The sequence below is a fragment of the Balaenoptera acutorostrata genome, chromosome 10 (genome assembly GCF_949987535.1).
Source record: "Balaenoptera acutorostrata chromosome 10, mBalAcu1.1, whole genome shotgun sequence".
Classification (NCBI taxonomy): Eukaryota; Metazoa; Chordata; class Mammalia; order Artiodactyla; family Balaenopteridae; genus Balaenoptera; species Balaenoptera acutorostrata.
In genome coordinates this window covers 34,693,317-34,708,405 of record NC_080073.1, presented here as the reverse complement: position 1 = coordinate 34,708,405, position 15,089 = coordinate 34,693,317, and the positions used below count along the sequence as shown (strand labels likewise).

The 15,089-nt window shown below is 44.6% G+C and overlaps 1 protein-coding gene across 1 annotated transcript in view; it reads left to right on the top strand.

Moving 5' to 3' along the window:
- The window catches only part of CACNA2D3 (calcium voltage-gated channel auxiliary subunit alpha2delta 3), a 774,181-nt gene that overhangs the window by 598,683 nt on the left and 160,409 nt on the right, over positions 1 to 15,089 (top strand). The window contains exons 18-21 of the mRNA XM_057555140.1: positions 5,048 to 5,131; positions 10,029 to 10,100; positions 10,358 to 10,419; positions 11,788 to 11,855. Of these exons, the coding sequence (XP_057411123.1) occupies positions 5,048 to 5,131; positions 10,029 to 10,100; positions 10,358 to 10,419; positions 11,788 to 11,855 (286 nt within the window). The remainder of the gene's footprint in view (positions 1 to 5,047; positions 5,132 to 10,028; positions 10,101 to 10,357; positions 10,420 to 11,787; positions 11,856 to 15,089) is intronic.

Here is a 15,089-nt window from a genome sequence, read left to right as displayed (position 1 = left end):
TGACTGCCTCCCAAGAGAAACATCTGCCCAGACAAAGGCTGGCTCCCAGCCCCTGGCCACACCCCTTCTCCAGATGGCATTGGCTTTGGGCAAGGCCTCTTCCTCTCCAGTTGTGGGCCTCCCACCCCCAACTCCTTCCTTCCTGTTGGCAGCATGGAACAGCACGTACTGTTTATCAATTATTAGCACACATAATATTTGTTTCACAGAGGCTGCATGGATGTGTGTAGCTGACTTCCTGTAGTCCTTCCCAAAGGAACACAGAGAAAGCAAAGGCATTTTTGTTTTGTTCAAACCCACATGAACATGGCCATCACCTTAGCCCATCCCATTCCGCTTCCACAGTCAGTCTGTAGGTAACACAAAGGGGCACTCACATCCAGACAATTAAACACTGCCAGAAAGGTTCTGGCACTTAACGGCAGACCCCCGATGGTTCTGCTGGCTCCTCAGATAGGTGTCCTTCTTGCCCCATCCTCCTAGGCCACAGGCTGGTTTGTGTGTTCACCACATCTGGCCTTTATTTGAAACTCCACCTCAAAGTATTTCATAGCACAGAATATCTTTCCTTATTAAATTCTCCCCCACATATTTTTTTCATAAAACAGGCACCAAAAACTACAAACCTACCCGTGGCTCTCAAAGTATCTGTTTATAAACCTTTGGAAACCGTTTGCAATTCGTTAATCATATTTTCAAAGGAAGTTACAGTTTATAGATACACTAACAAATGCCATATCCGATGCCTCAGCCCCAGTAACGAGATCCTCACGAAGGGGAAGAGGGAGTGGGGCTGGGGGACCTGGGATTCGTCCCACTCCAGATCCCATGGGAGAGGGGCAATCTGGCCTGGGAGTCAGAGGTTCGAGGGTTTAGTTCTTTTTCTGTCACTCTCTGACACTGTGGCCACACCTATGTCCTCCCAGGGGGAATGCAGGTACAGAGGATAAGCCATGCTCAAACACAGTGGACTATCTTGATTAGCAGTGAGGTATTTTGCAAATCACTTGTTTCTAAATAATCATTAAAGTACCAGAGTTTGTGAATACTTCACTTAAAATGTATTTTAAAAATGGTTCATTTAAAAAGAAAAAAATAAAGATACTAAATATATACAAGTTGGAACTCTGATGAATACTTACACTTGAAACCCAAGCCAGCTTTAAAAAAATCTTTAAAAAGGGAAGGTGGGTAATGTGGAGAGAATGTGTTGGTACGTGAAACACCCAAGGGTATAAAGATTTCAGGCACAGCTTGATCCAGGGACACACACGGTGCTTACAGGACTCTCTTCATGTACTTTCTCTGCCTTCTCTGCACTGGTTTCATTCTCAGGAAGGCTCTCTCCAAGTAGTGGCAGAGATGGCCACGAGGAGCTCAAGTTCACATCCTACTGCCTTAGTGATGCTAGTAGATGGAGAGCTACTTTTTCTGGATAAATCCAGGAAAGCATACCAGACTGAGTCTCACTTGGGTTGGTATGAGTTACATCCCCAATCCTGAACCAACCACTGTGTCCTGGAGAGTTGTGGGTGTCCCTCACGTACTCAGGTCACTGGCTTCCTTCTGAACCAGGATGGTCTTGCCTTCGCTAGAACTATATTTACTGAGTGTGGGGTCCAAGGGGATTCCCTGTAGGAAAGCCAAGGTGATTACCCTGGAAAATGTGGGGGTTGGGTAGTGGTGGTCCACAGCCCAGGTGTCTTCCGAGTGGAGGTCTAGTCTCTAGCCATCTAGTAAGTTTTCTTAACGGGAGAAAAGATTAGGTGGATTTAGGGTCACCATGCTGGAGTTTACTCATTGTCCTTGACCTGTTTTATCTATGCAACAGCCTACTGAGTTTTTCTTTTCTTACTCAGAGTAGTCACTCTGCGACACTACTGTTTATATTTTAAAGGAGCTCACTCATTAATAAAGACCCAAATAGAAAGTATTTCATACCTATTTCACTGGTTAAGCAGACATCGTAGAGGGGCATTCCTAAAGTAGAGTTCCAGAGGGGGTATCCCCAGTCCCGTCTGTTTCTTTCAATGCAGTTAAATTAGAGACTTACTGGAATATGGTGACTTACAGACCGATGTGCTGGGAAATCTTCCTTCCCCTCACTCTCTAATCTCTGCCAGTTTCTTGAATACCAGTAGTGCAGGGTACTGAATTTCTTGAGTGGTTATTACCAACAATGAAGGAAGATATCTAGGAATGGTCAAAAGTCAAGGGATCTATCTCTGTGGATTCCACTTTTGCCACGTGTCATCTAAAAGGACTTGGGCTCTTTAGCACAGTTATGAAGTTTTCTGCCAGGAGAGTCTTGAGTCCCAACCTGATGTTTACTACACAAGTATCTTACGTACCAAGAGGAGGCGTATGAGGGTGACTGTCTGGCACCATCATCTTCAGCAAACATCTTCTGCCTCCCTATGGCTTGCGCAACAGTGACCCAACAAATTATTGACTGGGTCTCCTTCATGTCAAGGAAATGACATAGTAGCCAATTGTATACAATGAGCCTGTGTCTTCATCAAGAAGGTTATGACTTTTTCAGGACTCACATTAGCTACATGCATATTAAGGGTTTATTCCATGCTGTGCCAGGAATGTGCTTGCCATTTTACATACAGTACCTAGTTAATTGTCTCAACCTACCTTGACTATGGAGGTATTTCTCAATTTTGCAGTTGAGAAAAAGGAAGCTCGGAGCAGCTGGGTGCCTTGCTCAGTGTCACATGCCCAGTAAGTGGCAGAACCACTGTGCTCTCCTCTTTTAACAAAGACAGGGGGACACCTTCTCTGAGGATGAAGGACCTTGGGGGTCTTTTTTAATTTCTTCAGCAGCAGTTGAAATGACATGAGGCTTAGCCATGAAAATTTGGTCAGGGGCTGTGGGTAGGTCGGGGTGTCCTCCTCCATACTGGCTCTGTGATCTTATTTAACTTGCTGTTTAGTTTGATATTTAACTTGCTACAGGCATCATGGGCAATAAATTGACTGTAGATAGGCAGAATTAAGAGTGATAAACGACAAGTCCTTGGGAAAGAATGAAGCACCGTTTAATTGACTTTACTTATCTCCTTAGGACCTTGTGCTTGCTAGGTGTCCAATAAATGTACGTTGAATAAGTGAATAAAGGAGGATTTTGAAGTGACCAATGGAAGAACTTCCTCCAAAAGACAGTATAAACCTAGCACTAGGCTATCCAAGAAACTGTGAAAGTTCTGCCTTTAATGGTCAGAAGCTGGGCCGTAGGAACTTCTGGGGTGCCTAGTGGCTCCCAGGAATGGTTCTTACCAATATGGGACTTGGGGGCCATTAGCACAGATAACAGAGGTCCAAGAATGTCCAACTCTAGCTCCTCGGGGGACAAGTGGGCTTCTCAGCATCATGTGCCCCTCCCCCATCACACCTCCTCACCTTGAGAAGAGGGTGACAGCCCTGCTGACCTCTTTCCTGTCCCACAGGCTCAGCCCCAGCCTGACTCTCTCGAGGACCAAAGCTTCTATGCACAGCGAACTTTCCATAACAGGATCCAACTGTGAATCCGCTATCATTTACAGCGGCTTCTGAGGGAACCACTTCGCTTCCCCTTCATCTGGAGTGGATCTGATGTCATAAAACTGACCGTGACTGTCTGTTAATTGGAAACCTGAGAGAAGGGAGTGGAAGGGCAGTGGACCAAGGTGGTCAGAGCCCACTGCCCCTTCGAGGCAAGGCAGCCTTCCTGGGTGGTGAGGGTGGGTGCTCTCCAAGGACATCTCAGGGTTCCTGAAATGCAGCCCTGAGGGAAGACAAGACGGCAGGAAAACCACTGGGCCCTGTTTGGCCTCACAGTGACGGGAGATCTACCCTGTCTGGCCACTCTCCCCTAGATTCCACTGGGGGCCAGTTTGGACCTGTTTGGTTCAGTACACCAGCAGTGATTTTCTCTTTCACACCATGTGCCTTCAGCACCTGTCTCCATGGTAGCCGAGCAGTGTCCAAAATGGTAACCTGTGGATTGGGGTTCTTAAAACACCTAGAGTGATGCTGCGTCTCACTTAGAATCCTACGAATCAAATCAGAAGATGACTAATTTAGAAATAAAAGGAAAAGAGAAAAAAACTATACATACATATGTATTTTTTCCAATATGCCATCAGCCATGTCTTATGAACTGGCAAAGGGGTTGCTTATCCTGAGCCTGCAGCAGAGGGCAGACTTTCCTACATTATAAACACAGCATTAAAGGCCCTAGATACAGGAACATCCAGACGCAGGACTGTCCAGTTGATAAAATGTAGGCTTTCCAGGTGACTAACACCAGTCATTTAGGGGGGAAAAAAACTAAAACCACTTTCTCTGTTATTAATGCACTCATCAGCTTTTCCAGAGAAATGCCCTAATGGCCATTAAATCTGGTAGTGATTCCCAATACCCACATGTACTCCAGGTAAAGTAGCTGTGCTTAGCTCAGCACTCCTGTGGCCAGTGTGATAGCAAGTAGAAGATTCTGTGTGTCTGTGAAATGTTACCAGTATGTTGAGCCCAAATGTGGAGATCAGTACTTTTGTTTCCTGGCCAAGGAGTATGAGGTAGGTATGAGGCAGGAGGTAGGGATGGGAGAACTATAAAACACAGAGGGATATAACTAGATTTTTTGTAAACTATGTGAGATGCCCTTTCCTGTGTCTTGAAGGGGTGGGCTTTAAAAGCGTTGGAGTCGAGGAGGAAGGTTGCATTCCACACATAGGATGTCCAAGGAGGGGAAAAGCTTTGCTTTGCATCTGGCATGTTTAGAGGTAAGGAGTCCGCTAAGTAAATTCATAGGGAGAAAAGAATTGGCTTGTATACTCCCCCTAGCTGGGAGCAAATGTTTACAGGTGACTGGCTTTGGTTTTCCTGCCACGGAAACCCCAGGACCGCCCCCGCTGCTGGGCTTCTCACCAGTACACTCCACTCACCGTCCTCAGGCGTGAACCACGACTTCGGATGGTGAAGGTTGCCCTGGCCAGTGATCTCACGGAAATGTTTTCTTTGTTTGTCATTTGTTTTCTTTCTCTTCCCCTCCTGCCAGTATGAAGAAGGGAAGAAGCGGAGGAAACCTAACTACAGTAGTGTTGACCTTTCCGAGGTGGAGTGGGAGGACCGCGATGATGTGGTAAGTGATTTGTTTTCAAGCCTGGTGAGGAGGGAGCTCCATTGTACCCTCCTCTGTACCTAGAGGCTGCCTGGGAGCCAGCTGAGAGTCCCACCAGAGGGACACCTGGCCGCCAGAGGGTCGCGGAGAGCACGGGCCCTTGTACCCGTTTGGAGTTTTGTAATGCTCCCACCCATAGGGCCACTTGCAAACGGGCCAGCCACCCGGCCTGCTTTGTGCAGTCTGCTAAAACCATCCCTTTCCAGGCTCTAGTCTCTTCTGCAGCTGATTAATCCAGACTCCTCCTCAGTGCCATTAATGGGATCTGTCTCCCTCAGGGGAGCCTGGCCGAGCCTCGCTGGGCAGCTGCACAGTCAGGGCCAGAATTCACCTGTCAGGGTGACAGCCCAGGGCTTGGCAGAGCCACTCTCCTCCTGCTTGGTTGGCCGCCCTGTTTCCAGGGCTGCCCCAGCCTTTCCCCTTTCCAGGCCACACTGCAGTAACACATGCTTGTTTCCTACCCAGATTCAGTCTGTGGGACTGTATCAAAGGCTTTCCTTATGCCCACGACTTAGCCCCGTCAGTCTTCTTGTTCCTGCCTCAATAGATCAGATTTGTTAGACATGCCACCTTTTGTGAAAGCAGGCAGACTGTCCTTAATTAAATCCTAACTTCCCAGGTGTTCCTATCTGGACACTTGCTCTTCCCTTTCTCTGTGGATTCTTCATGCCCAGGCTATGTTTCTCTGCCTGCATCTCCCTGATTTGTCTGGAGTCCTTTCTTGAGCTTCATCATTGAGTCAGCAGTGTTTCTATCCCTCCCTCTGTCTTGCTTTCCAAAGGGATGTTGAGAGGAACCATTTGAAACCTGCAGGCTGGGCTCTCGTGCTTTCAGAAATATGTCTGGCATCACAGTCCTCTTGCTGCATGCTTTTCTTCTCTTCACATCCTCTGCAACCTGGATGTCTCAGCTAGCATAAATCTCTGAGTTTTTTCCTTGCCTATAAAATGCAAGAGTCATATCTGTTTTAGAAATTTAACTTATTTCCTTCTTCATCTGGACTCAGTCTTTTTTAAACCCCATTCAGATAGAGTAACTTCGCTGTTTGATAAAAAGTTACTTCCTCATCCATTCTCTTTTCCCAGGTGCCAGTGACCTGACGTTGTGTCAGCTCAGTGACCTGGTAGAGTTTTATATCTTCTTGTTCTTTAAACATTGTCATCAGGATTCACGTCTGGGTCTTTGAATTGTACTGCACCTAATGTACATGTCCTACCCTTTCAACCTGCTTCTACCAAGAAGCAAGCTAGCACAGTCCTGAGGAATGCAGTTCAGGTATTAGCCTGCCTTGGTTCAGACCCCACCTCTGCTATTTGCTGGCTGTTGGTCTCAGGTAAGCAATTATCTTCTCTACATCTCAATTTTGGTTTATTTCCTTTTTTTCCCCTCAGTAAAATGAGTATGATGGCAATAGTACCTACCTCACAGAGCTGTTGTGAGTACTAAATGTGTTACTACAGTGAAAAGTGTCAACATCAACATCATTGCATGGACACCGTAAGCATTCTGAGTGGTAACTGTTATTAGTATTATTCTCAGCATCATCAACCCTCATTCTCATTAATGAATGTCAGTTGCTAAACTGTATCATGAAACTTTAAAGGGTGCATTCCATTGTTTTCCTTTCTCTTTCCTCTTCACTTTATCAGCTGCTTTATTTTGACTTCACTGGACCTTTTTGTTTTCTTTCCCAGAAGGTTTGAACCCTGTCATCAACATGCTTCTCCATCCTTTCATCTTTTACATTTTTTTTTTTTTTTAATAAATTTATTTATTTTATTTATTTATTTTTGGCTGTGTTGGGTCTTCGTTGCTGTGTGCGGGCTTTCTCTAGTTGCGGCGAGCGGGGGCTACTCTTCATTGCGGTGCGCAGGCTTCTCATTGCGGTGGCTTCTCTTATTGTGGAGCACGGGCTCTAGGCGCATGGGCTTCAGTAGTTGTGGCACTTGGGCTCAGTAGTTGTGGCTCACAGGCTCTAGAGCGCAGGCTCAGTAGTTGTAGCGCACGAGCTTAGTTGCTCTGCGGCATGTGGGATCTTCCCGGACCAGGGCTCGAACCCGTGTCCCCTGCATTGGCAGGCGGATTCTTAACCACTGCGCCACCAGGGAAGCCCATCTTTTACATTTTAATTGATATGGGAGGCAAGCTTGATGCTCATTCATACTTGGGAGTCCCTGCATCCAGGAAGCAGGCCCTCTGCTAGTTAACACTAGGCTGACACTCGCACTTCTCCTTTGCAAGTTACTTGAAGAGATTTATTACTTGGCTCATCTGTACCCCAGTTGTCTAGTCATCATCACCTGTGCCCAAGTTAATTTTCCATGAGCTGGTATCTCCTTTTACTAACAATGATTTGACAAATGCTTTCTGTTTCCTTGCCCTTTTCTTCCTTTGTCATCGGATTCCCAGCCTGTGCCATGTTCTTTACCTTCATCTGATTCCCAGGACTGGGTTCTGAGTGTCTACCTTCAGAGTTCCCACACCTCCAGAAAGTTCATTGCTCTTATTCTTCACCTGTTAGCCTTTGGTTGTCTCTTTGGTTTCGGTCTCTTGTCTCCTTGGAAATAAGGTACATTTGAGACATGAATTCCTTCACTACCAACGTGCTTGATTGGGAAAACCCAAGTCACCATTTCTCTCCTAGGGATTTGCACTCCCTTGATTAGAGAATTCTGGAACCTATACAAAGCATCTCTGTGAAGGCTACACAAGATCCCACATGCCCATGTGTCCACCAGTGGGGTTTGCATGTAAGTAGCAGAGGGCAGACTTTAGGTCAAGATCTGGGAAAGACCAGACAAGCAGAGCCCGCTGAGGAAGAAGCAGCATTGAGTCTGCCCAGCTGCAGAGAAGTTCTTGGAAGGACCATCCTACTTCTCTTGGCAGCTAGGATCTTGTTGAATTTAATGACCACATTTATAACATAGACCCTGTGTACTTCCAAAAAAGATGTGAGGTCATATCTGTGTGAAACAAACTGGAGTTTGAATCCTAATATTTTGAGCTATTGAAAGGGGTCTGACATTAAAGAAAAGGGAGGAGGATGATAATGAAGATGATGATGATGCTGGTGAGGATGATGATACAGGACAGGTAACATCTATTGAATGCTCAGGGGTTACCAGGCACTCTTCTACATATGAGCTCATCTAGTTCCCACTACAACTTTATGAGACAGTCTGTGCTGTCATTAGTTCCAGTTTGCAGGAAGAGAATCTGAGGCACAGAGAGGGTAAGTGATTTGTTCAAGATCATAAACCTCTGGCCCCAGAGTCCATTTCTGAACTCCAGGGCTATCCTGCCTCAGTGTTCAATAAGTGTAATCTATTTCCATTATAACTGAAGAAAAGGGAAAGACTAGACTAATCATCTAAGCATCTGCCTCCAGAAAGCATTAGTGACCCTGGCCTTGGACCCTCCCAGGTCCTGACGCTGATTGTTCTGTGCTACTGGGAGTTGGGGGTGGGGTGGCACTGAGGCATGGAGAAGCTTACCTAATCTCTGACTTGCCTGGGGAATGTGAGAGGGGAAGGTCCCAAATGGCTTTAGGCAGGCACCAGAAAGAGGAAAAATGAAAACCATGTCAAAGATAAATCGAGCCGTTCTTAAGAGTTAGAAAGTAGACTTAATTAGGACCAGCTCTCCCCATCCAAAACCACAAAAGTTAAAATGGGAAAATATTTCCAGAAATGCCCATTATGTGTTGTTAAAAAATATCTAGAGTAAAATATATGTTTTATTTTATACATGCCTCCAGCTAAAAATTATGCTTTTACCCTCTCTCACAGAAGATGAGAATATGAACCCAAATCTAGACAGCCCCACATCAAATTTAGGTTGCTTGCAAGCACTGTAGTTCTCTATCAGCCAGATCTTATTCAAGCTCCTCAAAGGAGAAAAAGAAGGGAAAGAATTAAAAAATAAAAATAAGAAAATAAAAACAAGCCGTGGGGCTGGGAAAGAGCCTTTCCTGACAGGCTGTGGCATGTCAGCATTTGCTCCTATTTCATTAAATGGCTTTCCCGTCGTCTCCTATTGGTGCCCATGACGGCACATCTTTCATCACTGTGTCTGCTGTCCTTCTCTGAACTCACGGAAGGGCCACAAGTAATTAGCAGAGATCAGCCAGGGGTGGGGGAAGGGAGGGAGGCTCACCGTTCCCAGATGGGACCTCCAAAAATCAAATACAGGGTCGCCCTATTCACTGCCCATCGGCCTCAGCCAGGCCTTTCACTGGCCCAGGTTTCTCAGAGTATTTGAAGATGATTCATGCTGTGAAAAACTAATCCCTGTCTTCCAAATGGTTGGCTTTTAAAACAAAACAAAACAAAACAAAAAAACTACTGTGTAGGAAAATATCTTTAACTTGATTATGTTTTGAAAAATGATTTCTCCATGACAAACCAATACCCTTTTTGAAAAAGTAACTCGTCTCCCTTGCTTCTTTTTTTTTTTTTTTTTTTTTTCCCCTTGCTTCTTGAGTGTTTTAGCATTTGCTGGGGGTCCGTTCTCTGACTCTCAGGATTTGTCAACATTGTACAGGCTTTTTTGGTCATTGTTGCCCAGAGGTTTACACGAGCACCCCAAATTGAAGTTGATGGTCATTTATTTATTGTTGTTAACCTCTCTCCCCCTGGACAAGAGCGGTTGGGTGTTTATTCTTCTCAAGCCCCATTTCAGAGGTCTGAGTGTAGTATGCAGACTTACTGCAAAAGTACCCCAAGAGTCAATGGGGAAACAGCTCAGCTCTGTCATACACAAGCCACCAAATGTGCTCCCAAGCTGGAGGGTGGAAGGTGTCCAAGACAGTATGGTAACCCTGGGAAGAACTAACTCCAATTTTCTTTTATCATTTTAGTTAAGAAATGCCATGGTGAATAGGAAGACCGGGAAGTTTTCCATGGAGGTGAAGAAGACAGTGGACAAAGGGGTACATTTTTCTCAAACATTCTTGCTGCTTAATTTAAAACAAACCACTGTGAAAAATTAGCTTTGAAAGCTCTATCTGGAGTAAATATCTTTCGCTGAGATCATTTTTCTCTTGTCTTTACTTATCTCAAACAAGATTCATGTAGTACTGTTAACCTGATCATAGTGTGTCCATTTATTTTTATTTATTTCTGAAAACTTCACCTAGCAGACTAACCATGTTTTCTTTTCTCTACGACTTTTTTTTTTTCAATCTAGAAACGGGTTTTGGTGATGACAAATGACTACTATTATACAGACATCAAGGGTACTCCTTTCAGGTAGAGCTGACCATAATACATGGACATTCCATCAGACCCATCAGTTGTGTTTGTACAAAACCTGCTGACGCTTTCAGAGCTCATCATCTGAAGATAACCAAACACCCTGCCGAAAGGCCGGAAAGAGTGAGGAAGGGGCTTTTCCCAGGCTGCTTTTGCTTTTGTTTTCCAGAAGGGGGAAGATGGTTCAGGCTCACCTAGGAGAACTCACTCAATTTGTCATGGCTTTGCATCTCATTATCAAGCAAATAAGCTTCTGGGGTTCTAACTAAGGGTAGATAGATAAATTCAGAGGGTTACCAGGGTCCTTAACCATCTAACTTGCTGCCTTTTATTTCCATGATCCTTCACACTTGGAGGTAGCATATTCATCCCTACATGTTGTGCTTCCGTTTTAGTTTCTCTGAACTGTTCTGTGCTTGTCTGCCTTTGAATCCTGTTATTTCTCTTTGTAACAATCCTGAAAAATGCATTTGCCCCCTTGCCTGCTTTCAGAAGTGTATGTGGCATTCTAAAGTTTCCTGCTATTAACTTAGTGTGATAACACTTTTTGTAAAAAGTTATGTTGGTAGGGCTTCTTTGTGTTCCTGAACTGGTGCCTTGCAGAGCTAAGGAGAGAAAGAATTTACTAACTATAGATTAATCTTTAAAAAAAAAAAAAAAATGTGGCATTGTTGTCGTATACAGCCAGGGATCATGGGTGGATTCCATTTGGAGCCAGAACAGTTGATGGAACACATGACTGCTAAGTACGTTTACCAAACGAAGAGACTGTGTTATCAAAACATACTCTCTGACTTTAGGCAATGAAGGAAGGAGCTTAAATCAAGACTTTTGAGAGTGTGAGAGTGTGAAAAATCTATCAGACAAGGGAGAAGGTTGGGCAGAGAAGCCCACCATACAGTCGTGTAGCTACGTTCAAGTGGCAGTGGAAGTGTTCATTTTTGCCATTGAGAAGGGGTTAATTTTCCCTTGTCCCAAACTCTGCAGTCTGGAAAGAGCTGTGTGTGGCTGAATGTAGGGCAGGGGTGCATAAGGTGGTAGTGAAGAGCAGGACACGTAGCTCTTGCAAGAGCATCCAGAAGAAGGGCTTGCTAGAAGGGCTTGTAGGAGTTGCCACACCTCTTTAAACACACGCGGGAGCCGCCCATTGCTGTTGCACTTCCAATCAGAAATTACACTGAAGCAGCTGATTGAATCTAAGAAACACCAACACCAACTATAATCAGTGGGGTTTTGAAAGTAAACTTGAAAAAAATTGTTTACAGAACATGAAATGGAAATGTGAAAATGGAAAATAAAGTTCACCTGCAAGTCTATTCCAGTCAATGTCATAGATTTCAAGGTCTGCTTTGTTTCTCTGCACAGTTTAGGTGTGGCGCTCTCTAGAGGCCATGGGAAATATTTCTTCCGAGGGAATGTAACCATTGAAGAAGGTGAGATGCTGCCTTCATCCATCTTATCCTTTTGTGTGGGAAGAAAGCCCTGAAGCCAGCCATTGGGTTAGCTGAAGAATTTGCTCATCTATCCAACCCTTATTCCAATCCCTGGACATGTGACTCAACCATTTACCCACCTGATGTTACCTTGCTCTCCTAGACTGATTCAGAATGGTGGGACTCCCAACTAGTGGTGGCCTTCCTTATGATTTCATTTATTTATGTTCTGCTTTCATCCACAAAGTTGTTGAGGCAACTCATAGGAATCATCCATCCACCAACTGTATTCTTCTCATACATAAAAATTAGTACCAAGAAAAATACGAATTAGTGTAAAAACTCAAGCCCAGGAAAAGAAAAAGAAAAGAGAGGTGTGCGAGCCTTAGTCTTCTACACAGTTGAGCCACAAATTTCACTTGTGTTTCAAGGCAGCCTGGGTCCAAGGGAAACGTGATCATTCAAATGATTTAGTAAGTCAGAAACCCGCACTTCCTGCAGTGGAAGTGTGGAGTCTTAACCACTGGACTGCCGGGGAAGTCCCTCTTCTTGTCTTCATAAAGCACCAGTGCACTGGAAACTCCCAGTAAATGGTAGCAGTTGTTACAGCCCTTTAAACTTTAAAACTGCTCTCACCCCCATACTGTCCTTTTCATCTCCCAACAACCTAGTAGCTCAGAGAAGTTATCTTTCCCAGCATCACCAGCTCACAAGGAGGAGTGGGACTGGCCTCTGAAAGGCTTCACTCCCAGAGTGGCCTTGAGTTAGTCACTTGCCCAACCTAGGTGTTCTGTTTTGCATCTTGACAGAGAAGGAGTTGGACCAGACCCGTACTCTTTGTGGGTATTCTCAGGGAGTGTGGCCAAGAGTGGGAAGGTCAGTTACAAGCTGGGTTTTAATGGGTTAGAACTGGTTACAAATGAGTTTGGTGAACTTCCAGAAGCTAGACTGCCTTGTGGCGCACTCCGATGATGCAGTGGAGAATGAAGAAGGAGATTGGAAGTCCCTGAGATGCCAGGTTTCATAGATGGCCTTCTGGTCTACTCCCGAGTGTCCCTGCATTGTTTCATGGGTTTTGGGTTTTGTCTCCCAACTGATTGTGAGATCTTAAGGAACAGGAAGGAGAGTGAAGAGGTCATCTTGACCGGGGCAGAACCCAGAGTATGCCCACTGCAGAGATAATCAATCATGTACTCCCTCTTCCTAGAGACAGGCAAGAAAAAACAGGCAACGTTGTGATTTGGGCAAGATACTCAACAGGATGTATTCTCAGGGATCATTTTTTTTTTAAACTTCTTTAATTTTCTGGCTCCATGAGCCATGTGTGGCTCTGTGGATGTCACTGCTCATGAAGACAGAAAATTCACATCTAAGCCATCTGAGGTCAAGATGAGGAAATAGCTCACGGTCAGAACAGTAAAAGGAGAGATTGTTATTGGATTGTTTGCTTCTCTTGTGTTCATTCCCTTAGTCAATGGACCTGACCCTCCATCTTCTCTCTCTCCCTCACACACACACACACACACAGAGTTGTTTTGCATTGTTTTTTGGATCATTTCTTCATTTCTTTAGTCACTATCATCTTCTGTTAGGCTAAGAGCTCACACAGAGAGAATTTCAGAGCCAACTGCAACCATCATGCAAGAAATTAGTTTGAATCCTAGGCAAGGGGAAGAGTGTCTGGTTATCCACACAAATGAGGTCAGATCTTCCTCTCTCTGTTGGTCCTCTGTAAATAAGAGGGCTTCCAATCCTGCCAGCTTTGCTGAGTGACAGAGCCTGAGAAAGCTGCTTCCCCTGGGCTAACTAGTAGAGGGGCTTGTCATCCGTAAAGGCCATGGCTTGCTTACCATTCTGCTCTGTTCTTAAAGAAGGCAGGAGTTTCTTGGGGATGGCGACCGCTTCTGAAGGTTGTCCCATAAAGAATGCTCTCCCATAGACAGTAGGAATTTTCAACCTGCTTTGACAATGGCAGGTATTACAAAGATGGTGAACAGGCTGATTTTGCTCAAAATGTAAGGAGTTGCTACTGAGGTTGAAGGTATGGGCTGTAGTTCTACCTGCTGAAATCGTTTCTCTTCTGAATCTCCTTGACACTTTGTCTTTATATATATGTAGTACACAGTACTTGTTCAATAAATTAGAGCTTATGCCATTATTGTCAGCATTATCAATCAAGCAGTAGGTGTGATTTTGTCAGGAGGATCAAAATCGGAGGTGAGAGAGTTAGAGAGCAGTCATATTTCCTTGGTGGCCTAGGAACTCAGAGAGGAAGCAATCAAAAAGATCTTCCCTTCAGGGTCTCATTGATAGGTCCTATGAAATATAGGCAGAGAGGGCTTTGCAGATGAAGGTTGATGAGAACAGAAACTAGAAATATATTATATATAGAATTGATATCATTAACCCAGTATTCCAGGAAGGTGAGATCCCAGCTCAGGGCCTCTGCACCTGTGGTTTCTTCTGCTACGAGCACTTCAGTTACTACGTGGTTCTCTCCTCACCTCCTCCAGGTCTTTGCTTAAAGTCACTGTCTCAGTGAAGCATCCTGACTCCCACAGTTAACAATGAAACTCTTTCCCTCATCCCTCCCCATCTCTTGGTACCCCCTCTCCTTGCTTCATTCTCTTTCTTAACTTCATAGCCCTCACTACTGATAGACTATGTATTTTAACTTTATTTACTTATCTCTTTTCTGCCGCTAGAAAGTAAATACCATGAGAGCAGCAGTGATTTTTGTATTGGTCACTGCTATGTTCTTAGGACCTAGAATAGTACCTGGCACATAGTGGATGCTCAGTAAATATATGGAAGGAAGAATGGGAGGGAGGGAGGGAGGAGTGGAGGGAGCAAGAAAGGGAAGAAAGGATGGATGGATACATAGATTGTCCTAGGGACTAATCACTATTCCATTCAACCCTCTCATGCAGTCTGTGAGTTAGGCACTATTACCCACATCTTCTGACTGGTATAAGTCAAAGAGTTGAAGTGACATTCCCAACATCATTCAACCAGAAGGTGTTGGAGCCAGGATATGGCCACTTGGGTCATATAGTATGATATTCTATATAATTTATTGCCTACTTCCTATAAAATCAAACAGGAGTGTGTGATGATAGTTCTAGTATTTTGCTATTTATTTTGTACATTTGTATTTGAGGAGGAAACTGGAATCCTGAGTGCAGTAAGATACTGTTGGTCACTTGGGAAACTGACATTCTCAAAAATTGGAGT